At 41.6% G+C, this 26,393-nt stretch overlaps 1 protein-coding gene across 2 annotated transcripts in view; it reads left to right on the plus strand.

Annotated features, from left to right (window-relative positions):
* Positions 1 to 70: 70 nt before the first annotated feature.
* The window catches only part of ckap5 (cytoskeleton associated protein 5), a 33,615-nt gene continuing 7,292 nt past the window's right edge, over positions 71 to 26,393 (plus strand). For both annotated transcript variants that reach the window (XM_083974303.1, XM_083974304.1), the window contains exons 1-36: positions 71 to 178; positions 2,749 to 2,846; positions 4,429 to 4,622; positions 6,233 to 6,439; positions 6,844 to 7,015; positions 7,117 to 7,249; positions 7,362 to 7,462; positions 7,612 to 7,725; positions 7,829 to 7,933; positions 8,132 to 8,221; positions 8,942 to 9,106; positions 9,402 to 9,530; positions 9,641 to 9,805; positions 9,903 to 10,004; positions 11,169 to 11,279; positions 11,634 to 11,726; positions 12,292 to 12,477; positions 12,599 to 12,693; positions 12,837 to 13,020; positions 13,156 to 13,310; positions 13,729 to 13,903; positions 14,104 to 14,217; positions 14,582 to 14,710; positions 14,961 to 15,155; positions 15,286 to 15,403; positions 15,688 to 15,773; positions 16,105 to 16,215; positions 18,802 to 18,924; positions 19,764 to 19,913; positions 20,007 to 20,210; positions 20,297 to 20,432; positions 20,524 to 20,717; positions 20,819 to 20,991; positions 25,630 to 25,803; positions 25,922 to 26,042; positions 26,143 to 26,322. In XM_083974303.1, coding sequence (XP_083830429.1) covers positions 2,790 to 2,846; positions 4,429 to 4,622; positions 6,233 to 6,439; positions 6,844 to 7,015; positions 7,117 to 7,249; positions 7,362 to 7,462; positions 7,612 to 7,725; positions 7,829 to 7,933; positions 8,132 to 8,221; positions 8,942 to 9,106; positions 9,402 to 9,530; positions 9,641 to 9,805; positions 9,903 to 10,004; positions 11,169 to 11,279; positions 11,634 to 11,726; positions 12,292 to 12,477; positions 12,599 to 12,693; positions 12,837 to 13,020; positions 13,156 to 13,310; positions 13,729 to 13,903; positions 14,104 to 14,217; positions 14,582 to 14,710; positions 14,961 to 15,155; positions 15,286 to 15,403; positions 15,688 to 15,773; positions 16,105 to 16,215; positions 18,802 to 18,924; positions 19,764 to 19,913; positions 20,007 to 20,210; positions 20,297 to 20,432; positions 20,524 to 20,717; positions 20,819 to 20,991; positions 25,630 to 25,803; positions 25,922 to 26,042; positions 26,143 to 26,322 — 4,941 coding nt within the window. In that variant the 5' untranslated portion in view covers positions 71 to 178; positions 2,749 to 2,789. The remainder of the gene's footprint in view (positions 179 to 2,748; positions 2,847 to 4,428; positions 4,623 to 6,232; positions 6,440 to 6,843; positions 7,016 to 7,116; positions 7,250 to 7,361; positions 7,463 to 7,611; positions 7,726 to 7,828; positions 7,934 to 8,131; positions 8,222 to 8,941; positions 9,107 to 9,401; positions 9,531 to 9,640; positions 9,806 to 9,902; positions 10,005 to 11,168; positions 11,280 to 11,633; positions 11,727 to 12,291; positions 12,478 to 12,598; positions 12,694 to 12,836; positions 13,021 to 13,155; positions 13,311 to 13,728; positions 13,904 to 14,103; positions 14,218 to 14,581; positions 14,711 to 14,960; positions 15,156 to 15,285; positions 15,404 to 15,687; positions 15,774 to 16,104; positions 16,216 to 18,801; positions 18,925 to 19,763; positions 19,914 to 20,006; positions 20,211 to 20,296; positions 20,433 to 20,523; positions 20,718 to 20,818; positions 20,992 to 25,629; positions 25,804 to 25,921; positions 26,043 to 26,142; positions 26,323 to 26,393) is intronic.

Genomic DNA, 26,393 nt, shown 5'->3' on the forward strand with positions numbered 1-26,393 from the left:
TCCAACGAGAAACCTTGAAGCTCTAGCTTTTATTGTGAAGTGGAAGTGTGGTCGTGCCCTGTCGGTCGCTCTGTGGACACTTGTATAAAGCTCGGCTGGGCTGCTCCGGTCTGATCCCATTATCATCCCCATCGAACTAGACTGCCAGCGCCGCATTGTCTCCTAGAGACACGAGCAGGTAACCCAGCAATACAAAAATAATTTTCTCATTTTAGTCAAATGTCGTTTGTGTCTCCGAAGCAGAGTGCTAGGTGTGTGTGTTTTCGCAGCTGTCGTTGTTAACTGCGTTGTTAGGCCTGGCTGTGTTGGCGCGGATGGAAGATTAGCTCATAGCCTTGTTTCTAACCAGCTAACGGCGGCCACCGACCGCTGGTAGCAACCAATGTGGTCTCGCTGTGGACATTTTCTGGACGAAACAAGTTTGTACAACACATGCCAACAAGACATGCATTTGTTGTCAGTGTGGACTGCTTGATTTTTTCTGCCCAAATGGAGCTAACCGGAGGGAGCGAGCGGGGTAAAGTGCACGTAGCAACTGACATTGTTGTCGCTAAGTTAGCTAACGTTAACGTTAGTTAATGGCGCTCATCTGACCAGTGTTTATCGACAGCTAGTTAAGATGCTGACCACTCCCTGTCTGAGCAAACTGAAAATATTATTGATGACAATCAGGGTGATGATTGTATGTTAGCACTGTTTGCAAACGTTTTGCTGAACCGATTGATTGTGACTGGCTGCATATGAGAGTGCAGTCTGAGTGCACGGTGGGTGGCTGTACGTGGACACCCAGTTTTCTACAATTTTGTCTGAAATTAGCGATAGTTACCGTAAGGCTCTCGTGTATTTATTCTTTGATGCAACTCAAAATTTCTGATCGACGTATTTGCTTTCACGTGTCCGACACACTCGTGAAACGCTGTGTAAAGCTCGGTTACCTTGAACTATTATTGAACCAGTAACTGAGGCGAAATATTATCACTAAGTTAAATATTAATGTTTGTTTTGTCCTCCTCATCCACTTGATGTAGTTTCTTAGCTTGTATCACCCGCCCATAATTTAGGTTGTGTAATGCTGGCAACAGTAACTTGGTGGAGCAAATTATCATTACTCTGTCAACAATCAAATGTGTACCAAGCCTTTGCAGTTTCAGGATTTGCTCCCACATACATCCCAATCCCAATATTATACACTGGTCAAAGAGGTACCAATGTCTTTTGTGTCAAAACCTTAGGTTGGCACAAGTCAGCCATGGTGCCAGACAATAAGAAGCTTGTCTTGAACTGTTGTGTTATCACATGATGTCGTCCTCAGTGGTTTAGGTGCATGAAGAACCGTCCATAAGTGTTTACAACTGTCTTGTAAACAGCCATGGTCATGTTGAGTTAGCAATTTTCTTGTTCAGGAGTGTGTGGGTCTCTCTGTCAGAGCGCAACTGTTTTTTTTGTGTGTGTGTCACATGTTTGTGGGCATCATATTGTACATTTATAAGGAAGGATCCTATTGTGACTTGGTGCACCTCAGTATTATGTAGAGATGTCTGATGTTTTCAGCCCCTTACTAGACTGGGTTGGATCAATATGATATATGAACCCATAGCCACTCCCTGAATGTGCATTAGACAGTCACATGCCTTTGCTTTCAAGTGGAAGGAAGTGCATGTAAATATGTCTAATACAAACTGCAACTCAAGGAATAACTTAACATAAGTTGGTGTCTCTTATGGCTGAAGTATCTTTGGAGCGACTTACATGGGAATGCTAAGATTTTACTTAGTTGGAACATGCTAATGCGGATTACTGTGAATGTCCCGAGTCTGAGATACCAGCTGGAGTCTTAATGTATTTAGTCCGTTTTTCTGCACCACTGTGAGTTGTGGTTATGGTATATTTCTGTAAAAACAAGGGCCAACCTCATACCCAGGGGAGGGTGTCAGTTTATCTGGATATAAGGGATGCTATGATCACACATTTTTTTGGCGCTGATACAGTACAAATCATCTGTGAGAGTGAGATTGGCCGATAATGATTATTTTTGTCATACATTGGAGATAACATGTACCCTAATGGTATTGCACACATTTCAAAAACTTCCTCACAGCTTATTCTTATCTAAAAGTTTAGATAATCATCATTCCACAGTTACACAAGCTGTTTATAAATGGAGATAATTTTATACTGTGGCTACTTCTCCTCAAAGTGGCTTCCCAATTAAAGCACAATACAGAATGATCAGCAATGTAATGAAAAACCCCACTAGCAGCTAAAGGTATGAGAGAGTTGACCAACCGAATGCAATCATTGTGCATTAAAAAGATGGAGTTGTTTCTGAAGGTCATATTTATACATTTATTCTGCAACTACATGTGTTAGTTTTTCTTTCAGTAAAAGTTTTAAATAGACTGATTTAGATTACATATGCTAGATGGGTGAATCTAAAATAAATACAAGTAAAATAACTTGCTGATGTTTATTAAGTTGTTTTTTGTCTTGGTTATTTGTGTGTATTTGCATTGTATCTCAAAACATTTGGTTATGTGTTGTCCTTGCTGTGTTGAAAGTTCCCAGCAGACATGTAAACGAACCCACAAATGCAGCCCACAAATTTCTTGAATTTAGATTTGTTTTGTGTTCAGCCCGTATAGGGGATTTCTGTTTTTTTCATTCATTTAGCAATAAACTTATTTCACAGGGAAGAAATGAGAATCTAAAAATAAATTTGTGTAACTTATATTGCTGTTGTTTTTCCAGTTGATTAACCTTTGGGGAAGTCCACCCCTCGAGTGGCCATCATGGGGGACGATAGCGAGTGGATGAAGCTTCCCATTGACCAAAAATGTGAACACAAGGTAACTAACTCAGCTTTCCTGATATTCCCTTCAGATAGTGTCAGGACTGTGTCTCCTGTTGTGAAAGAATAATGTTAAAATCTGTCCTTTTTGTATACATTTTGGACCAGCAGCATGCCTCCTACTCATCAGCTGGTATTTAGCTCGTCATACTTGAACTATACTCGGATTCACAGTTCAACTAGCACAGACACAGATGCTGCCTGATAAGCTTTGTTACAGATTGCTTACCTTGTTTAATTGGATCCTTATCCCTAAAAGCCTTTGAGTTTGGGATTTAACTAATTCACAAATCCAATCCAAATCTTACTAGCATCCAGTAAACCAATCAAACATGACATCAAACTTGGTAAGCATTTAAACAGGAAGAGATACACCACATGATTCTTTGGGTGTATGGTGTGTCTGGTTTTACTTTTTCTGAAATGTTGCCCCTCAAACATTGGCTTTATATTAATTAGGCTAATCCCTTGACCAGCTCCATTAGGTTGGTTTTATACAACATATTAGTACCGTATCTGTTCTTCCTGCCTGGATAGGTGAAGCTGTTGATATTCTTAATCTTCTGGGATGTCTTGTAGTACTATGAAAACACCCAGAGCTGAGGTTGAGTGTTATACCAGTATGTATTAAAGACACACTGGGAGCAGTATTTATTTTATTACCATTTTGACCCATATACACCTTTTTCCAGTTTATTAGGTCCATCTGGCTAAAACTAATACAACAGCCGGTAATGGATCCTGCCCACACAAAAATTATAATTAGAGCTGAGATGATTAGTCGAGGGGCGGCACTGCCGGCACGCAGGTGATGGCACTCTGACCTCGCAGCAAGAATGTTTGGCCCAAGAAGAAGGTTTGGGGTTCGATGCTCAGGCCATGTTCTCACTGTGTCTGCATGGCTGTCTTGGAGGTACTCTAGGTTTCTTCCACAGTCCCAAAACATGCACACTGGGTTAATTGGCCACTCTTAATTGCCTGTAGTCTGTGAATTTGAGTTGTACTGATTTTTGGATAAAATGGGCAATTAATGGACCATTAAAATGACCCCAACAATGATGTTCCAAATGTTGTAGAAAATCTGAGGATATCTCAATATGTTGATGGCACAAGTCTGTACTCTGTACACATTAAGCACACGAGGGAGCAAATTAAACAGGACTCCAGGTTACATTTAAACAAGAAATCTCCAATCAACCAAGCTTGAACACTCTGTTGTGAAATCAGAACACCTTGTGTCTGTGAATGAAATGCCTTCATAACTTGTGGGGTGCTTGTATAGAAGAAATTATTTTGGCTGATTAAATAATACTCTCTGCAGGTATTGATTCTACCCTTCCTGGGCATGTGAGCCACCGTGTTTAATTTAGACTCTACAACCAAATGAAAATTGTTGTTGAAGTGGACCCAGAGCAAAACCAAGCTGGAGCTAAACTGAGATTAACTGAGTAGTAGATCTTGGTCTGCTGTTTATGAGCCCAGATACACTTTCTCCTTGACAAATTCCAGTTTATTATTCACCTTTTCTACATTGCTTTCTGTTCCTCATCCTGTTTTCCCTGACTTGTGTTCTTACTCAGGTGTGGAAAGCCCGTCTGAATGGTTATGAGGAGGCTCTGAAGTTGTTTCAGAGAATAGAAGATGAGAAGAGCCCAGAGTGGGGAAAATATCTGGGACTGATAAAGAGATTTGTCACCGACTCCAATGCCGTGGCTCAGCTTAAAGGCCTGGAGGCTGCCCTGGCCTTCATTGAGAATGCTCATGTGGCTACCAAGTAAGTAACAAGAATTTCATCTACACACTTGTATAACTCAAAACTAGCTGGTATTTAACGAAAACAGCCTTGCATTAAAGTAATGCAGAAGGCTGCTATGGTCCAGTCAAATACGGTTTAGAGTAATATTAGACAACAGCTTGACAACAATTTGCACTTGCAAATGTTGAGTGTTGAGAGGTCATCTGCAAAAGACTGTGTCCTTGCATGTGTTTGATTGGCCAAGCAGAATTTTTCTGGATAATGTTGCATTGCATGACAGCAGCACTGCCAGATGACTGTGCGGTTTTGACAAAAGCCCGAGGGCTGAAGTTGGTTGTAAAAGGCCCAACTTTATAAAAAAAAAAAAAAAAGCAAAGGTTATTTAACCATCTTTTCCACTGTGTGTGTGTGTGTTTTTTTTAAGCTTTGTGTAACTCATTGTAGAGTTGTCCTCTGCGTTTACCAGCAGTAATGTGATGCCTGGCTGGTTGTTATTTATGGTGAGGCCTGGCAGCTGATTTTGATAATACTGTACTGTATGTATCGGCTGTAGTTGGGGTGTTGCCAGTGAAGCAGGCTTTCAGGACACCAGGTGCTTTTGTTTTCGGGTGGTCATCTGACTGAGCAATGAGATGTTCTCTGTTGACTGAATAAATGATTCAAAAAGAAGAACTGGGTGGTGACTGGTGAAGTCAGAGAGTGGACGTCAGAGGAATGTGGTTTGACGAAGCTGTAGAATAGAGGCACAAAGAAACCATGCAGAGCTTGGACAGTTTGAATAAAGATAAGTTTAATAGAACGCTCAAAGCGCAACCCATTATTTAGTTGCAAAACAGAAGAATACAATTTTTTTTTTAAATCACAACTGTAGACATTTATGATGCCAAAATAAGTCCTCCACAGCGACCAGTCACTTGGTCACTTTCTTGTCCTCAAACAAAAGACACACTTAAATAATGATCTGCCGCTGTTTACTTAACTCTTGCTAATGTTCTGTCATTATTGGTTTATATCACTGGGAGTCGTTTTTTTCCACTTGCCCGAATTTGACCAATTAAGCCATGCTGTGCCACGACCGGATGATGTGTTTTCACTACAGCCTCACAACAGATGGTAATTGATGGGCAGAGCCGCACAAAAAGTGCTGCTGTGGTGCTGCTAGGTAGGAGGGCTGACACAGTCGCCCTCTCCCTTTCTCTCTCAGTGGCTGAGCTATGTTGGAGAGAAATGGATCTTTTGTTCAGCTTTGTATTATTGTAGGTTTTACCTAAACCTCTGTTTTTGTTGTGAAGCTCCTTCACTCCTGTGTTATGTTTTTGTTCTCGTCAGCATAATTTCAATGTTACGGGTCATTTATAAATGTGTCAGAGCTGTGTGTCACTACCACAGACTTTCCTGCGATGGACGCTTTACACCAATAGTGAGAGGATGCTTTTCCTTTCTTTTCTTTTTTTTTTCTGTATTTTTTTGGGCTTTTGCCTTTAATCGATAGTATAGTAGTAGAGAGAGACAGGAAATGGGGAGGCAGAGACAGGGGCAATGATATGCAGCGAAGGGCCATAAGACTGTGTTGACATGATTATCCAGTGTTGTTGGACAGGTGTTTTTATCTGTATCCTTTGTTTCAGGACAACAGGTGAGGTGGTGTCGGGTGTGGTGACCAAAGTCTTCAACCAGCCAAAGGCTCGGGCCAAGGAGCTGGGTACAGACATCTGCCTGATGTACATGGAGATAGAGAAGGCTGAGGTGGTTCAGGATGAGCTTATAAAAGGACTGGACAACAAGAACCCCAAGATAGTGGTGGCCTGCCTTGAGGCGCTCAGGAAAGCCCTCAGGTCAGTACTACTCTTCTGGCTTACAACGGCCACACTGAGAAATGACTTAATGTAGACACGCCTTTCTTTTGAAAGCTACCAATGGGTATATGCAGATTATTTTGTAATACCTAATTATTATTGACCTAAATCACTGCCATAATTCAATAAATTATTTCAACAAATAAACACCACATTTTAAATTTAAACAGGAGTGAATAATTGTTCAAACTGAAATACTTAAATTTACCATGAATCTAACAACTTCTAGCTTGATCCCTCTAATATTAAAAAATATTAAAAATGGCTTTAAACGATGCACGCTAAAATAAAATCATATCAGGTTGAGTTTATATTTCATTTGTGGATGGATGGATAGATGTGAATGAGACACTAATTACCTGTTGTCCTTTGTCCTCCTGTAGTGAGTTTGGGTCCAAGATAGTGACTCTGAAGCCAGTGGTGAAGATTTTATCTAAACAGTTTGAGTCACGAGAGAAGGCAGTGAGAGATGAAGCTAAGCTGCTAGCTGTGGAGATCTACAGATGGATCAGAGATGCTGTGAGACCTTCACTGCAGAACATTAATTCTGTACAGGTGGGACACACTCATTCATCACATCACATAATCAACCTCCTCAATGTTCGGCTTTCAGAGTCAGGTTAAACTAAAACTTGTTTGTTCTTCTGTCTCTGCAGCTGAAGGAACTGGAAGAGGAGTGGGTTAAACTGCCTTCGTCTCCTGCCAAGCAAAGCAGGTTCCTGCGTTCCCAGCAGGACCTGAGGGCAAAGTTTGAACAGCAGCAAGCCCAAGGTGGTGAAGAGTCTGATGGTATGTTTAAATGGGTAGCAGTCTTCTATGTATATATGCAAAATCCTGATTTGATGTTGTGCAGGTATGGACAGATCACCAGGTTACACCTTGTCTCTTCTTTCTCTTTCAGGTGAGGATGTGGCAGAAACAGCAACAGCAGTGGATCCTTATGAACTGCTGGAAGCCGTGGAGGTTCTGTCTAAGATGCCCAAAGACTTCTATGATAAAATTGTATGTTTATCTAACTATGTCTATCTATCTATTCAAATCTATTCAAAATATGCCTTTGGCAGCTCAGGTTTCACCTTGGATTCTGACTTACTTTTTCAGTCATAGTCAAGTGTTTGTCATACATGACTTTGCCATGTCTGTTCCTACAGGAGGCTAAAAAGTGGCAGGAAAGAAAGGAAGCTCTGGAGGCGATAGAGACTCTGGCCAAGAACCCTAAACTAGAGAATGGAGACTATGGAGACCTTGTCAGGGCACTAAAGAAGGTAAAGACTGGCTCTTGTCAATAAGTACAGATTGGTCTCACTAGACTTGTGTTGAGGGGGCTCTGGTGCCTTTGTTTGTTCACTTACTGGTTTTATATTCCAGGTTGTTGGGAAAGATGCCAACGTGATGCTTGTGTCACTGGCAGCTAAATGTCTGGCAGGACTGGCCAGTGGTCTCAGGAAGAAGTTTGGAACATATTCAGGACATGTAAGTTAAAGGAACTCATGTATTATGACAGATAATATGTATGTTGTTGTTTTTTGAAACACAGGGTGTTTTAGGTAAAAGGCTGAAACGAATGTTGTCTGTCTTCTACTATAAGTGCTGCTGCACGTTTTACCCTCTTCAGACACCTTATCTGTTGCAACCTGCGTCACTGATTCCTGCTGAATTGTGTATGTTTAGGTGGTTCCAACTATTCTGGAGAAGTTCAAGGAGAAGAAGCCTCAGGTTGTCCAGGCCCTGCAAGAGGCAATCGACGCCATCTTCCTCACTGTAAGTTCAGTCTAAATTCAAGGATTAAACTTTTGGCAGGAAACAGCACTTCAGGAGTCACTGAATAAGTAATAGAACTTGCAAGTGTGAAAACAAACTTAAGAAAAGTCTGACATTCTTCCGCCTCTTTCCACTTGTGACCTAAAATACATTTTATAGTATTTGTTTTAGTTTTACTCTTTAGTTTTATATTGTGGCATTCCAAACTGCCCAGTGCCAACATGTCTTCGCTTGTCTTCTATAACCAAACCAGCAAAAAGCCTTTGGAGAATTACCTATGAAAGGAGCAGTCTGGTAGTCTCTGTGCACAATGTATTCTGTTTGTAGGATTTTATGTTTTGAAGAAATATGGGAAATACACAACCCTGATCCTCCTTGACTTACTTTCTTACAAAGGCACTCAATTTAAAAAATAATTGCACATCTACTAGAACCATGACCTAGTTTAAGATGAGTCCAGCTGTGAAATCATGTTTAATGTTCATTAAAGTCAGTTTTTATTTTTCAAAAATCATTCTTCAGTTGCTTTGTTATGACTTTACAGGGCGGCTGCAAACCTTCGTTCAATGATTTCTAACTTAACTTGACTGTGTTTATTTATAGAGCACTCTAGTCACTCCACAGCCTCTAATGCATTTCAGATGCCCTAATCTAAGTAGGATTGTTATTTTCTGTAGTCTATATAATGTTGTATTTAATGTGATGTATCTTTTTCTCCAGACCACTCTCCAGAACCTCTCGGAGGACATCCTATCTGTGATGGACAATAAAAACCCCTCCATTAAGCAGCAGGCCTCTCTGTTTCTAGCCCGCTCCTTTAGACACTGCACACAGGCCACGCTGCCCAAGAGCATCCTCAAACCTCTCTGTGCTGCTCTCATTAAGGTACACAAACCCTGGATAGAAATGTCTTTGAATCGTACCATTTCCTTTCTCTTTTCATATAATTGTATTTTACAAACTACAGGACAACAAATGTTGGTTGACCTGTAGTTAACCATCAAAATATCAGACTGACATTAAAACAAATTGTAAATTCTGAAAACAGTAGGAAAGTACTGTGCCTGTGTTGCTTATTAATTGTCATAGGGGCAGATAAATAATACAGTGTTAAATAATTTCAATTGATTTAGGAAATATTTCTAATCATCAACTGTTGTTTTCTATTCAACCACCACAGCAAGTGAATGACTCTGCTCCAGAGGTGCGTGACGCTGCCTTTGAAGCTTTGGGGACGGCCATGAAAGTGGTGGGAGAGAAAGCTGTGAACCCTTTCTTAGCTGACTTGGATAAACTTAAACTGGATAAGGTAGGAGTCAACAGAAGGATGAAGAAAAGCCACATCAGCTATTTACACCAATTATAATTGGCAGAAAGCTCAGTTGTCTTCATTCATTTTTTTGTTTCATATGAAAATAGATAAAGGAGTGTTCTGAAAAAGTTGAGCTCCCTGGAGGGAGGAAGGGTGCTGGAGGAGGTGGAGCAGGGGACAAGAAAACTGCAGCTAAAGCTCCTCCCGCTGCTGAAGCTCCAACCAAATCCTCTGCCCCACCCAAGAAGACATCAAGTGCTGCTTCCAGCAAGGTATGCACAGAGCAACACACATAGACAAATATTAACGTATGACCCAGTATCAAAATGGCATTAAGAGTCTGTTGATTTTTTTTTTCTTTTTTTCCAGCCATCAGGTGGTCCTCCTAAGAAAGGCAAACCAACCTCTGCAGGTGCCGGAAAGTCCAAGAAGGGTGCTGACAATAAAGAAGTCACAGAGACTGAATTGTCGGTAAGTCGGTATCTTACAATGACAAACAATGAAACATTGATAACTTGCTAATTCTTACAGTCACATACTTTTACTCTACTGTCAGGCTCTGGCAGAGGTCAGAATGATTTTCTGATACTCCTCTGACATGCTATGATCTTTTTTTTTTTCTTTTTTTTTTTTTTCTTGTTGGACAAATGATTCTGTCTGTTGTTTCTGTAATGAATATCGGAGATGCTGTTGACTCAAGTCCTCTCAAAGGGAACAGGAGACATGACACGCCTTCAGAAACACCCATTGATTAAACTGGGCCAGCCTTGAGTTCTTTCTTTAAGCCCTATAGCATTTAAACAAAGCAACATTGAGGCTACAAACATGACAAATATAAAGATCAAAAGAAGTTGGTTCTCTGAATGAAAACATTTGCTGTTGTGCGTGTGAATCGGAAATGTTCTGGTCCCAGCAGCGACTGGCAGGCGGTGTTGGCAGACCATCAGGCGCATATAGTGGAGAAATGGACTTCCATCACTTCTTCAAGACTGAGGAATATAATATCTTGCATTCCAGCTATTACACTAATGGTCCATCTGGAAATCAATGAAGTTCCTAATTTAGTTTCCAGTCATTCCATGGGTATAGACACTGGGTTTGCCTTTTACCGCAGATTTCTTGAATAGATTTGATTCAGTTTTGATTCTGAGATATTTCACTTTCAATATCTATTTGCTTGAATATGAATGTGATTCTCTGAAGTGTTTGTCTAACCTGGTGCATTATTACACATTAATGTTTACCTTATGTTATGAATGTACCCATAGCGGTTACATTAATGTAGGCTACTTTCTGTTAAACACGACGAACAGATTAGAGCAGCTTCACTGTATATGAACAGGCTCACATAGCTTCTTCTTGCACATTTTGCTTAAAGGTTTGCTTTAATCCAGCTCTACAGTTTTTCAAGTCACTTCATAGTTTTACATTCTAAATGTCGTCTGTTGAGATGAAGCATTTCTAGCACTCTGGTATTGTTCATGCTTACTCACTGACATGGCATACTGAGAAGCTGTGTTACCATGCAACACCACAATTATGGCAGCTCACTTTTGCCAGGATTTTGAGGGATTCAGCAGTATTAGAATATTTCTGTGGCAATTTCAGATTTTTGTGTGTGTTTTCTCTCATCAGACCGAGGTGTGTGAGGACTTGGCAGCAAATGTGCTTCCTGCTTCCTGTCTGCAACAGCTGGACTCGGCTAACTGGAAGGAGAGACTGGCCAGCATGGAGGAGTTCCAGAGGGTAAATACAGCCATTACGTGATACAGTATAGTTGACAACTGCTGTGATTTTTAGTTTATTTTACAATGTTGAGTTGGTAACATAAATATAAACTGAATATCACGGATCTATTCAAAGATCTGTTCAGTTTCTCACTATCTTCTGGAAGTTAGTAGACAAAATGAATAGTCATCAGTAGGAATAATCCGAGAAGAGTAAAGTAAATATTGATTTTTTTTTTTTTTTTTTTTTCATGAAAATGTCAATGTTGAAGAAACTCATTCTGGTTAGCCCCCGTTACCTGTTAGTTTCAGTGCACAAGACTAAACTACAAAATGCAGGATTGTTAATCTATAGATTTGCGTTTGATTCTAGGCTGTGGAGACCATGGATAAGGGGGGGATGCCCTGCCAGGCTTTAGTTAGGATGTTGGCAAAGAAACCAGGCTGGAAAGAGACCAACTTTCAGGTAAGTGTCTCTTTCTTTGATGGCTCTTTTGAAAGCTTTAACGACGCAAACATGTGTGACTGAAACCAGAATTTATTGGGTTCCTTCACAGCATCTGCATTATAGTCATTTCAGGAATGTTTTTCCTTTTTTTTTGTATTGATGTGTCTGTCTACCACATCATGAAATATCTACGCATTTTGCTCATATATTACAAAATGAATCAATATATTCAAAGAGCTAAATGTGTCTAACTTCAAACTGTAGTTTATACTTGATGCATGAGCATTTTCAGACTTTGATGAGAAATGATAATTAAAAGTTGTTTGTTGCTGAAAAATGTCAGGCTCTCCTTCATCAGCATAGATTGGAAAATAACAAGGATTTCTAAAAACAAAACAAAACAAAACAAAAAAACTAGTTTATCACAAACTTCAGTTGGGTCATTTATTTGTCCCGTCTCAAACATGTTTAAAATAACATGTTGTCTTGCCCCTCAGAGGAGAAATAAAACCGTCACTGGAACATCATGATGCAAGACTAAGTTAAAGTATCTGTAATATTTGGTCTCTCTCTCTCTGTGTAGGTGATGCAGATGAAGCTGCACATTGTGGCTCTTGTAGCTCAGAGAGGAACTTTTTCAAAGACGTCAGCCAACGTGGTTATGGATGGCCTAGTGGATAAGGTCGGAGATGTCAAATGTGGTGGAAATGCAAAAGCAGCACTGACAGCTATTGGAGAGGCCTGCTCACTGCCGTGGACAGCTGAACAGGTTGTTTTTTTTGTGACAATTTCTTTGAGATAAGAAGAAAACTTCTTCATAGAACACATACACTTTTCCAGCAGATGTTGAAGGTGAGCATGTTGTACTTACAAGCTTTGTGTTTTCTCAGGTTGTCTCTATGGCATTTGCACAGAAGAATCCCAAGAACCAGGCAGAGTCCCTCAACTGGCTGGCTAATGCCATGAAGGAGTTTGGCTTTGCTGGGTAATTGTCATTCTTAATTGCTAGCACACTTCTTTTTTTTATTGACTCAACTTAAATGCTCTGATATCATAGTGTAGTATAAGAGGACAAGTTACAGCTCCTTATTGCTACCTGTTGACCTTTGACCATCTCTCTCTCACCAGTATCAATGTGAAGGGCTTCATAAACAATGTGAAGACAGCGTTGGGTGCAACAAACCCTGCTATCCGGACCGCAGCCATCACCCTGCTGGGTGTCATGTACCTCTACATGGGAGCGCCTCTGCGCATGTTCTTTGAAGATGAGAAGCCTGCTCTCCTTGCTCAGATTGACTCTGAGTTTGAAAAGGTGAGGACTTTCTGAGTGTATAAGACAATGCAAGACACAGAAGAGACTTTGTGGTCATCTGACAATAGATTCTTTACAAGGAATAACTCATGACAGGGAAAATAAGATATCCGTTTGTGTATTTCACTCTCTAAGATGCAGGGCCAGTCTCCATCAGCTCCTATCCGATTTACCAAGAAGGCTGCAGCAGAGGAGGCGGGTGACGATGGAGAGGAGCAAGAAGAAGATGGGGGGGGAGGAGGAGGAGGAGGACAGGACATCATGGACCTACTGCCCAGAACAGATATTTGGTAACCAGACAAGATGAGCCTCACAATTGACCCACACTAACTCATTTTAATAATTAAATCGTTGATATACGAGCTCAACCACTGTTCAGCACCACTGACTAAATGACTAAATAAAACACGACTTTCTTATACAGTGCCACTACACTTTAGCATTAACTATTCACCCATAAGAACAGTTTACAGAGTGTACAAAGAGAATCATAGTGATGTGATTCTGAAGATACCTTAATACTGATGATGTACCTAGATATTTATAATACTATAATACAGACTGTGCATGTGTCTAGAAATATATGTGCAAATTGAGACAAATGCACACACCCTGGAGTTGAAGCAAGGCAAATCTGGATGCAGTTGCGAATATTGTATCCATTTATCTTTTTATCTTAATGTCTCTCTGTCTCCCCTCTCATGTAAGTGACAAGATCACCTCCGATCTGGTGTCCAAAATTGGGGATAAGAACTGGAAAATCAGGAAGGAGGGTCTTGAGGAGGCTGCAGCCATCATATCAGAGGCCAAGTTCATCACAACCAACATTGGAGAGCTGCCTCTGTGCCTGAAAGGACGACTCGGTGATTCCAACAAGATCCTGGTTAGTAAGAGAGAGCAGATTTTCTGCTGATTCAGATTCTAACATCGGCTGTCTCTGCACTACAAACTGTTTTCCCCCTGCACAGTTTTGTTTAACACAAAACAAAATAGTTTTGACAGTATTTCTCATGGTAATAAAAAATGAAAATGCGTTTTTAAATAAAATCTAAGTGACATGATCATCATGTTTATGATCTCCAGGTCCAGCAGACACTGTCTATCCTGCAGCAGCTGGCTACAGCCATGGGGCCTGGACTTAAACAGCATGTTAAAGCACTGGGAATCCCCATCATCACTGTACTAGGAGACAGCAAGGTAATGGGCACTTGCATTCACATCAGAAACACCTCCAACAGTAACATACATCTGTGTTTTCATATTGGAAGAGCTGTTACAATGTAGTGTTTGTAGTTCTTAAAATCCTTTTCAGTTCCTTTATTTATTAATTAAGCGAAAAGCTTTGATGAACAAAGAAACGAAAAGAACAGAATAAAACAGAACTAGAACATACTTATACTAAATAAATGTATGCAAAATACAGTAATGTACACTTTGGAAATGTATAAACTTTATATGATGAAATGGGTAAAATGATGAATGAATGAGTATAACAAAGCAGAGGAGGCAGTGGGTCATGTCCCTAACTGTGATGATAATGGACATGTCTGTTCCTCTCCAGGCCAATGTCAGGGCCGCTGCTCTGACCACGCTGCAGGCGTGGGTGGAGCAGACCGGGATGAAGGACTGGCTGGAGGGAGAGGATCTGTCAGATGAGCTGAAGAGAGAGAATCCCTTCCTACGACAGGAGGTAAACACTCTACTTTCTGGAGACAATTTAAAAATTCAGGCGTAAATGCAGGAAGGAAGGAACAGTTCATCGGAAAAAATCTCTCCAAACCGAAGACCTTGACCCCAAAATCGTGATATAAACCAAATTGTTGCATTTTGACACCGTTTTTAGTGAACTCAGGATTACGAGAACAGTTCCACCCTTGAAATGTACCATAAACTAAATCATGGACCACAGGACATGCATAAAACTGCCTTCATCTCCACAGGTACTCGGCTGGTTAGCAGAGAAGCTGCCCACCCTGAGGACAGTACCTGGCGATCTGATGCTGTGTGTCCCCCAACTTTATGGCTGCCTCGAGGACAGAAATGGAGACGTGAGGAAGAAGGCTCAGGATGCCCTGCCCACCTTCATGATGCACCTGACCTACGAGAAAATGGTCAAGGCTACCGGGAAACTCAAAGTACTGAACTGATTTATTTCTCTATGACTTGCAAATGATTTAACTCATTTATTTGAATTGTCCAACTGCTGACCGTTAGCAGGGATTCACAGCTGTGTCATTTTTTTCCTCTGTCGTCATCTCCCTCCAGCCGGCCTCCAAAGATCAGGTGGTAGCCATGTTGGAAAAGGCCAGAGCAGTGATGCCAGCCAAACCTGCTGCTCCTGCCAAAGCAGGAGGGGGAAAAGAGCCAAGCAGAGCTGCTTCAGGTTTGTGTGACATCAAAATGACTTGGCTCCATTAAAACACATTCTCTCTCAAACCATACCACTGTGCTGATAAGATTTGCAAGGGTCCTTATTTTTTTTCGCTGTAGACCATTTTGACTGATTATTATCATTACCATTTTTACTTAAGTTATGCTTTTAAAAATGCTATTCAAAGCATACAGCATGTACAAAATGCAATGGTGCCGATGAGCAGGTAGCAACAGATAGTGCCACTCTAAACTGTGTCAAACTTTCATGAAGTAATCTGTGTCTGTCCTCTGCAGCCTCCAGGTCCCAGCCAGCTAGCGAGGACTTTGTTGACAGTAAACCTGAAGTGAAGAAAGTCAGAGGAGGAGCGCCTGCTAAGAAGGTATGTCCATCTAAATCAACTCCTACATATGTGTTGATCTGCCCACAGGAACAGGAAGAGTGTTTCATAATAAACAATCCAAACTTACCAGAACAGAAAAGACTGGATTTTACTCCCTGTTCATCTCCAGTATGGTGCAGCTCCATCATGTCTCTGTGTGGGATTACGTTTTTAGACACCCAGACATGTGAAGATCTGTATCTCTCTAAATGTCCACGTCACCTTTGTACGACCCCGTCAGTGGTTCTGCATATCTGGCATGTACTTTCCTCTTTTTTTTGTCATTTCCCAACAGTGAAGTGTAAATGCTGATGTTTTTCTATTCACCCAGCCTCCCTCCCCTCCCGAGGAACCTGCCCCTCCCCCTCCCTCCAAGGACAAGGACAGTAATGCTAGTAAAAAGCCTGCCGGCAAGGGCAAGGCTGCTGCTGGCAGCCAACAGGTAGATGTGTGACAGGTGTCGTCGTGACGAAACTCAGTCTAGAATCTCTTCCCACTTCATCTCCGTGCTGCTGCTTATTAAAGCCGTTAGAGCAGCTAATGTGGACAGAGTTTCTCAGTCACTTGACAGTTGTTGACCCTCGACCGGCTTCTGTCTGCCTTGCACTGGGCCGATCTTGGTTCAGTCTAATCCTATGTCTCTTGAATCACTAATACTGCCACTGAATATACAAATGTGTGATCAAAATGTGCATTTGTGAGATTAAATCAGTTTGAAGCTTTAACGTGTAACAACATGCTGACAGGAGTATGGAGGGCTGAAAGTGCCAAAATGAAATAAATAAATACACCATTAAATAATTACTTAACCCTCAGATGCCCCCCTTAATGCGGATATGAATGAATGGAACGGCATTGCGTTGGTCGAGCCAAAAGCCGAAAAATCTGTTCGTTGCCGATATAATTTATTCATGAATGTATGGGAAACGTATTTATTTCTGCCTGTGACACGCGGGCCCGATTGAAGATCGTTTTATCGCCTGCCATAAGCCATAATGCATTTAGCATAATCTCTTTTTTTCTTTTCTTTTTGTTTTGCGACGCGGTTGCAAATAAGTTTTGTTTAATGGAATTAGTATTGAAACCAATGTAGGTGAAATGCAGCATCCGGTGTATGCAGGGGCGGAGTGGGGCACCAAAATCTACCGGGAAAATTCTGACCGCACCGGCCCACCATCGGCCCAACCCCCCCACACACACACACCATTTACATATTTCTGTACCGCTCACCGCTCAAACAGAGCTATGTGTCATTCCATATGGCAAAATATATGAGTGCCAGAAGCAAAAAAAAAAAAAAAATGTGGGTGAAACAACTTAATTGGGGGTCTGGGGGTCCTCCCCCAGAATTTTTTTTGTAAAGGCTACACCATTTCCCATATTCTGGTGCATTTTAACCAATACATCCATGATTTTAACACATTGTTACTTTTATCTAGCTAAAAAAAAGAAAGAAAGAAATTACAGAAATACAGAATGTGAAAGAGCTGCAATTAGTGCCTCCCAAGCAGATTTAGCCTACTTAACACTGCTGACCATAACATTACATCCAGTCATGTTTACTCCTTTATTTCCCCCTTCTCAACTACTCTACAAATGGATTTTACTGACAGCGCGCTGCAAACGCCACGGTTTCATTTCGGGTCTTGTCCTACTCACCAACATGCTTCGGTGTCCATGGAGAAGACAGAGCAGGCTGCTGCTGTGATGTGAGAGGTTCCGGCTCGTAACGGTACCGCGGTCCGCGTACCGCCGCCCCCTGGCCCACTTACAGTAAAGCACGGACTTTGTTGTCTTGTTAAATTAATATAACTTATAGATAACGTAACACACGGGCAGGACTGATCAGGTTTGCTGGGTAGCTTCCGTGAGTCGATCTGTTTTTAGCCGCAGCCGCTAGTTTAATGATAACTTTCACAGTGACAGGCTGACGCATTTCCCATGAGGCTTTGCACCATTCTACATTAGCTACTTTAAGAACAAACAAACTAATTAAATTGCTGGTTATTTTATATTTTGTGGTCATGGAGGTTTTGTAACATTGAAGTAAAATAATTATATAAAGATAGGAGGCTAAACAAAAATCATTTAGTAGGCTGGATTGATGAGAGTCTGATTCACTATCGCAACCATGAGTGAGAGGTAGAGAGACATGAAGGGGTATAAATAATGGGTGGACTTTTAATGCGATATAGAGGTAGTGCTTGGAGATTATTGTGGTGACTTGTGATTATAGTTACTTTCAACTCATGATCACCACACGGCCACGCAGAGCAGCTTGCGGGCCGGCTCCCTTTGGTTTTTTGGCTGCCGGCCGACCGGGAAATCTCCCGGTCCTCCCGATGGCCACTCCGCCCCTGGGTGTATGGGTTTACTAGCTCTATTTGCTTTGACTTGATGTGCAGGGTAACCAATAAGATTTTAGGAATCTGCCCACTGACTTTAATGGGTGAGTTTGACAGATACAAATAAAATGCACTGCAGCAGAGGACCATGAAATAATTAATTAAATAGTGAAATAATTATATGTTTTTTACATAAATCAATTAGTATTTTAATTAATGGATTAATGCCACATTTAATAATGCATTTATATATTTAATTCAAATTTTAATTGATTAATGCCACATTTAAGTGATTATTTAATGGTGTATTTATTTATTTCATTTTGGCACTTTCAGACCTTGATACAGGAGATCCAGTTGTTCAGTGAATGCATGCTCACAGAGAGGGAGCACACACTGAGCAGTCACTTGTCACGTTGGTGTTTCAGGTCACTCCTCTGCATGAATGTGTCAATAACATGTCTGTTTCATGTTCTGGAATAATATCACATCAGTGTTTCAGCACTATATCTTTGTGTTTTAACCTGGATTGAGATCTTTTCAGTGTAACACCCCTCTGTCTCCTGTTTCTACTCTTACCGTCTATAACTGACACACGGCGTGATCACACTTAATACTACACATCTTCAAAGCACCGTGGTTCACTGACTACCCCTAACACTTTGATGTTGCCTCCCTCACAGGGTGCAGCTGCTAAGAAGCCTCCAGCCAAAGGCGCGAAGGATGATGAAGATAGGTCTGGGCCAATCTTCACTCTGGTCCCCAATGCTAAGGAACAGAGGATCAAAGAGGAGAAGCAATTGAAGGTAAAAACACACTGTTAGACTATGTTTTACATTGCAAATAAAATTAGATCAAAATGTACATCTGGAAAAAAATATGTATTGACTGTCCAAAGTTTATATGACCTTAATAGGACACAAAGGTTTAATGCCAGTCTGTGTATTTGTATTACAATAATGTGTTATGCATATTGAAATGCATCCTGGACTGTGGACATATAGCACTGTGAAAAGGTTTTAGACACTGAAACTGAGTGCCAATTCTACACCGGTGTAGATGTGCTGTTTTCCCTGGTACTCAGCAGACATTATGTTCCCAGCCTCTTGGACAACTTCTCACAGTTTGTCTGTGGATTTAGACGCAGTCAGCTGCTTTCTGTCTATTCAGTATAATTGTAGAGGAAACACTGCTGCTTGGCCCTCCTCTATGCTTCAGCAATACAAACTGCAAAAAAGACATGAACATACCTGAAAATGTATTTGTCAAAGGTAGTGCAAAGAAACAAAAATAGTTTTAGCTTATCTGTGGTAGTGCAAAATTAAATTCCTTTAAAAACTAAATACCAACCAGCAATGATCATTTTTTAAGAAATCTTTTTTTCTTTGTTTTGTTACTTTTTCACCCATAGTATTGAACATGGTATTGAGTATTTTCCTGGGTATTGGTATCAAGTTTGAAATTCTGGTATTGTGACAACTCTAATTTGTAGTAATTATGCTAGCAGCAATGGTATTAAAAAAAATCCAAATAACAAAAACCAGCCATGAGCTTGTCTGACTGGCTTTGGGCTACTGATGTTGCAGTCCATCACAGTAATGCTGCTGACTGCAGGTGACCTCTGTGCGTCTCTTTTGAACTGTAGATCCTGAAGTGGAACTTCATGACTCCTCGAGATGAGTACGTGGAGCAGCTGAAGACCCAGATGTCCACCTGTTTTGCCAAGTGGCTGCAGGATGAGCTGTTTCACTTTGACTTCCAGAGACATGTCAAGGCCATAGGAGTCATGATTGAGGTAATGTCTGGTCTTATTAATGCAAGAGGTTGTGTTTCAGGAGTGGAATTGCTTTGGTAATACAGTTTGTATGTGTGTTTTTGTATGTAACAGAGGCTGGAGAGTGAGAGCGATGCCACTATCGGCTGTCTGGACCTGATTCTGAAGTGGTTCACCCTACGGTTCTTCGACACCAACACCACAGTCCTGATGAAGGTGCTGGAATATTTAAAGCTGCTGTTTGCCATGTTGAATAGGGAGGACTACCATCTGACCGAGTACGAGGCCACCTCCTTTGTTCCCTACCTTATACTCAAGGTGAGAACACATCACTCCGAGGTGATAAAACAAGCCTCTTGGAGGTTTTTTTTTTTCTTTCACTCACTTTCATCTCTCACATTCAGGTTGGAGAGTCGAAGGATGTGGTTCGCAAAGATGTGCGGGCCATACTGACTATGCTGTGTAAGGTTTACCCAGCATCCAAGGTCTTTCCTTTCCTTATGGATGGAACCAAATCTAAGAACTCCAAACAGAGAGCAGGTATGTCTCCACACACAGCAAGCCATGTGCACAAGTACCTGTCCAGAGTTGAACGAGAATGTATTCTGACCCGTTTCCTCCCTGTCCGCAGAGTGTCTGGACGAGCTGGGTTGTTTGATAGAGGGCTATGGGATGAGTGTATGCCAGCCGACTGCAGCTAAGTCTCTGAAGGAGATTGCTGTTCACATTGGTGACAGAGACACATCTGTCCGTAATGCTGCCCTGAACACCGTGGTTGCTGTATATAATGTCTGTGGGGACCAAGTTTACAAACTAATCGGAAATGTAAGATAAAGATCATGCCATTTTTCCATCCTTTCCTCGACCCCAAAGTCTACTCTGTTCAATTGCTCATCATTCATCTCCCATTCTCCCGTCTTGTCCAGTTGTCGGAGAAAGACATGAGCATGCTGGAGGAGAGAATCAAACGTTCAGCCAAGAAGACTGCAGCAGCTCCTGCCAAGCAGAGCGCACCAGAGAGGGCTCAGAGAGAGCACCCAACCAACCCCAACGCCACCTTCCTCCGCAAACCTGCACAGGAAGACCCCAACAAGCTCAAGTAGGTCACCTCTGACTGTGATATGTATCTGAGTTGACTGTCACTGTCTCTCATCACAAAATAGAAGAAATGCACTGCAATAGTGACGCATCGATTTTTCTATCAACAGTATTAAAAGTAACAAATGGCAGTTAAGTTCTAACGTGATGAAATGTGTGAAGCATATGACAGATAATTTAAAAAATCAATAATTTTTGCGTTTATTACGAACGCTGTTTCAGCTGAAATTTTTCTTTTTTTTACTGAATTGAATATAATAATACGCCTTGAATATAATAATAATAATAATAATAATAATAATAAGTCTCATACTAAACAAGTACTGTATGTTCCTGTAGGTCTGGAGACTATGATTTGTAGCCCAGACATCTGTAGCACCTCACCGGTCGTGACACATTTTACCCTTATTGAAAAATGACTGCTGCTGCTATTTGAAATTTGCACTCAGTTCTGTTTTGATTTTGATTTACATTTCACTTGCTGCTTGCAACTCGTCTTGGATGAAGCTACTCGTCTTGGATGAAGCTAAAATGTTCTACAAAGAAGCACATAGCTCACTGAATTTTAACTGGAGATAAACAGTGAAAATCAGCATCATCTTAACCCTCATTTGGGCCTCATTTTTATATCGGACATCAGAAATCTATGACACAAAACGTCTTGTGTGACATGTCTTCATCGTCTCAAACCCTGGTTGTTTTTCACGAGCATGTTTTCCATTCTATCGACCAACCACCTCTTTAAACTGTCAGATCCATGACGGACTTCTACATGCTGTCGACTCTTGCGACTTGATTGTAGTTAGATTTCTGCCATAAATCTTTTTAATGTTTGTTTGTTTGTTTGTTTGTTTGTTTGTTTGTTTGTTTGTTTGTTTGTTTCTTTCACGACTAATCTGGTCTTCTCTTCTCATCCTGTTTTGCCGAGTCATTGCATGTTGGGGTTGCTCTCACAGACACTCATTCAGTTGTAAAGGAAATTGAGGATATAAGAATCCTTCACTCACTGTCTGTGAGACCAACCTCGGTGTATGTGTCTGGTTGGCTGGGGGGGGCCGGCTGTCTGTCTCTCTTCTGACCATCTTTCTCTTAACCCCTCATCTTTCTTCCTGTGTGATTTCCTCCTTTCTCTGCTCTGCCTGCCTTCCTTTCGGAGCAGAATAATGTATCGCACGTATAGGATGTGAGTACCTATTCCTCCTCCCGCCCGCCTTTTCTGTGTTGTCATGGTAATAATTCCTCTGCATGTATTCTAATATTCATCATTCATGATGATTACCAGGAATTTTCGCCCTTTGAGTTTAGTTGCGCTTCCTCACATGGTAGAGAATAAGGATCTAACCTTGCTCTTTACTGTCATGTGGTGAGTAAAGCAACAGACTAATGATCAACAGCTCTGCTTTCACTTTTAATAAGGTTCATTCTTCCCTCATCACCCTTTTGTCTTGGTTACAAATGTTGTGCATATGGTTCCTGGAAAGGAACTAACCTGAGTATTACACAATCATACCCACTATAAACACAGGAACATTTTGGTTTGCTGAACAAATAAAATACATTTATTTGATTATAAATTTGAATATTAACTCTTTCGCGACCATTGACGAGTTAACTCGTCACAGCCTGCCGAACGTTCACGACCATTGACGAGTAAACTCGTCAAAACCGTTTTTTTTTATTACAGATTACAATAATAGACACTCTGAGGTACCCTGTGTGTGAATATGGTAGTCCTCTGATATGTAAAACTGTTTTAAACTAAAATCAAAACATAATGTTTTTTATAAACTGTGTGATCTTGGTTTTGTTTGAGTAATCGTTCTCCTTGAATGCTGCTCTGGGGACGGCGTGCAGCGCTGTGCGGCTGTCGGCTACAGTGTTGCGACTTTCTCGCTGAATCTGGCGACTTTCCAAACCCTCTTGGCGACTTTTGACAAAAGCGACTGACGACAAATCTGGCGAGTTTTTCCGGTGCTGTTACAAACGTTTCTGGTTTGGACACTCGGATCTGAAAGCCCGTTATCTCTGCTGTTTTCACCGTGCAGCAGAGCGGGCGCTGTGCAGCGGGTGCTGTGACCGGCCGCCCCTGCCCCAGAGCACTCATCGCCGGCCAGTCACACAGCAGTGTCACGGAGCTGCTGCGCTGCGGCCAGAGACCCACACCGCTGCACCGCTGCTCTCCACGCTGCCACACCCCCCAGATTTGCCTACAAATATATTTATTTAGCCGTAGAAATGATTTGGGAGACATGCCACACTGCAGAGTACCGGTAAAATGAGCAGATTGCCACTTGACACAAAAGTGCGTTTTTCTCTGAAACTAGAGCGGGAGCTCCGTTTTTGGAGAAACCCAGCTCTCTTCTTCTCCTTCGTACTCACGAACGAAACGGCGGGAAAAACTCGCCGTTTTTTCAAGGAGCAAGTTGGAAAGTCACTCTTCAACCACGTGAAAACCGTTTGTTTCTAGGTGATGTACAGAGTTCGGTTCGACGTGAGAAAAAGGTAAACAAATAGCCAAAAACATGTGGTCCTGAGCGGATGTGCTGAGGAATTAGTGTGGTCGCGAAAGAGTTAAAGTGTGGTGCTGAGATCCAACGTTCAGCCTTTTAAAATCCAACTGAAGCCTAGTTCACTTTATTTTAATCTATCTAGCACCAAATCATGTATCAAGGCACTTCACAGAAGGTGAAGATGTGACCTTACTGTTTTAAAGAGAGAAGCACAGAAGGTGAAGATGTGACCTTACTGTTTTAAAGAGAGAAGCACATATAGTGGTATAGTAATTGTATTATTAATAATAACAGCAGTGACGTCAGCACCACCATTATCAGTGTAGAAGAAGATCTGGATTCTGGAGCTGCAGAATAAGACAGAGGGATGAACCACAAGTGAGAGAAAACACAAATCTGATCTGTGCAGAGAGACACAGATGAAGAGAAGTGCTCAGCTTAATCAAAGGGTCTGACAGCTGCCCCATTCTAATCCTACAAACAGTAGGAGCCATATGTAGGCCTGCAATTAGAGAGGTGAGTGTTTTGCTGGGATAAAGAGGAACCATGAGCTCATTGAGATGTCATGAAGCTTGGTCCTTAAAGGCTTATACATAAACAGACGGATTTTGATTTCTGTATTTAATTATACTTGGAGAGATTCTGGGAGATACTTACACAGGAGAGATGTGATCTAGTTCCTGTCAGTACTCTACTGCAGCAGTTTGGATTGTCTTGAGGCTCTTCACAAAGTTATGGCGTCAACATTTTGAGGGGCGATGCTTCTAATTTTTACAGCACTATGCAGGTGGAAGAAGGCCGTCCCAGAGACAGGTTTAAATGTGAGGTAAAGGACGTGTCCTGGTCACAATGACTCCAAGGTTTCTGTAGTAGGTATTTGACATCCAAAGTGCAGGAGAGTTGGAGAGTGGAGGGTGTGTGATGCAAAGGGACAGCTCCTCTTTAAACAGAGCAGTCTCAGATTTTGGATCAGCTCTTATATTAAGTCGGTGATTAAGCTATAATGGTGCTTTTTCTGTGGTACTAGAATGTGTTTGCCTTAATCACTGTGCTGGTTGTAGTCAGATTAGATTAGAAATGTGTCAAATCAAATGTATGTTCAGTTTTTATAGATTCCTTTGACCAGTGGTTCAGTAACAGGTGGAGCAGCAGCAGTCTCTTGGCACCAATTGATACAAATATCTGATATATTTGTTCAAGTTCTGTCAGTTGGTTTTTAAAAGTGTCAAGGACTAATTGTTGATTGTCAACGAGGTGAACAACTGATGACCGAAAATGCTTAGAATTCAGTTGTATTTTTTCCTAAACAATTTAAATGTTGGTTTTTCAATCAGTGCTGATCAGCTCCAGTCCTGGCAGTCCAGCTGTTATTTGGAAACAATCAAACAATTAAGTCAACACATGTTACCGATTATATTCTCCTGCTCTTAATTGTTGAACACATGTTCTCTTCTTAATGTTTGACTATTTCTTAAAGTTATTGCTACTGGATAATGTTTTTACATTGACTCTTAAAGCAGAAGTAAGCGATCCGGTCGTTTTGGCTAACTTCTTGTCAGCCGATGAGTTAGCAGCCCCCGCCCTCGTCATGGATCTATTGGTCCTCGTCCCTACGTCACCACATTCACGCGCAATCGTGCATCCCTTGGCTGCACACACAGCCCTTCATGCCGTTCTCTCTCCTCATTGGATAAAGGTTGTAGGATACAAGAAAAGTTTTCTCCTCGGCTCAGAGCAGATTGACTGAGAGACCCGTGTTTCGGTCCAAACACTCTATATAAGTGATTGCTGTCGGAAGATATAACTATTTAAGACTAATATTAACACAAAAATATCGCTTACTTCTGCTTTAAAGCCTAAAAGTAATAATTAATTGAATTTTCTTTCCATATGAGGGACACCAAGTCAAACATTAACTGCCCTTTACAATAGACTGAAGACTGCCCCAAACATCATCACACTCCTCATGGACTCTCAAACTAACAATTAAAAAAAACTTGTCAGTCAGACCTGGAGCTGAAATGCACTGATTGATGATACACTGGACTAAAGACACTGTCCTGTCCACTCTCTCCCCCCTCCTTCTCCACACCTGTCCTCCCATCTCGTCCCTCTCTACCTCCATCTAGCCAAGCTCGTCAGAACTCGCAGCACAGCGAGTCCTCCCACCCCTCCATACCCAAGGAGTTCCAGTTGGACCTGGACATGATCGAGATGGACCAGGGCAGAGTGTGCGAGCTGCCCGACCTCGTCCAGCACAAGCTGGATGAGCTGCTCGAGCCCATCATGATCCCTGAACCCAAGTAAGCACACTCGAGATTTAGTGCAACAGATATTGAAGCACAGATTATCTTCAAATAGAAATAAAACAATGCTAACTTTTTTTTTCTTGAGGTTAATGTTGTGTTTTTGTGTTGAAAGGATGCATTCAGTGTCTCCACACTTTGATGACCTCCACAACAGCACGGCCTCCACCATCAACTTCGTCATCTCTCAGGTGGCGAGCGGTGACATCAACACCAGCATACAGGCACTGGCACAGGTAAAACACACACTTTTTTATTTAACACAAATTATTGTATATATACTATCATTAACAGGCTTCACGGTGAGATCATATGTGTTTCTCCCTCCCCCCACAGATTGATGAGGTTTTGCGGCAGGAGGACAAAGCGGAAGTCATGTCGGGACACATCGATCAGTTCCTCATCGCCACCTTCATGCAGCTCAGGCTCATCTACAGCACACACATGGCTGACGACCGTCTGGACAAGAAGGACATTATCAAACTGTACAGCTGCATCATAGGAAACATGCTGTCTGTGAGTCACCGCCCACTGCTGCTGCTGCTGCTCTGCTGATGTGTTGTCTCAGTAACAGTGACACTAACATT

The sequence above is a fragment of the Trachurus trachurus genome (genome assembly GCF_905171665.1).
Source record: "Trachurus trachurus genome assembly, chromosome: 6".
Taxonomy (NCBI): domain Eukaryota; kingdom Metazoa; phylum Chordata; class Actinopteri; order Carangiformes; family Carangidae; genus Trachurus; species Trachurus trachurus.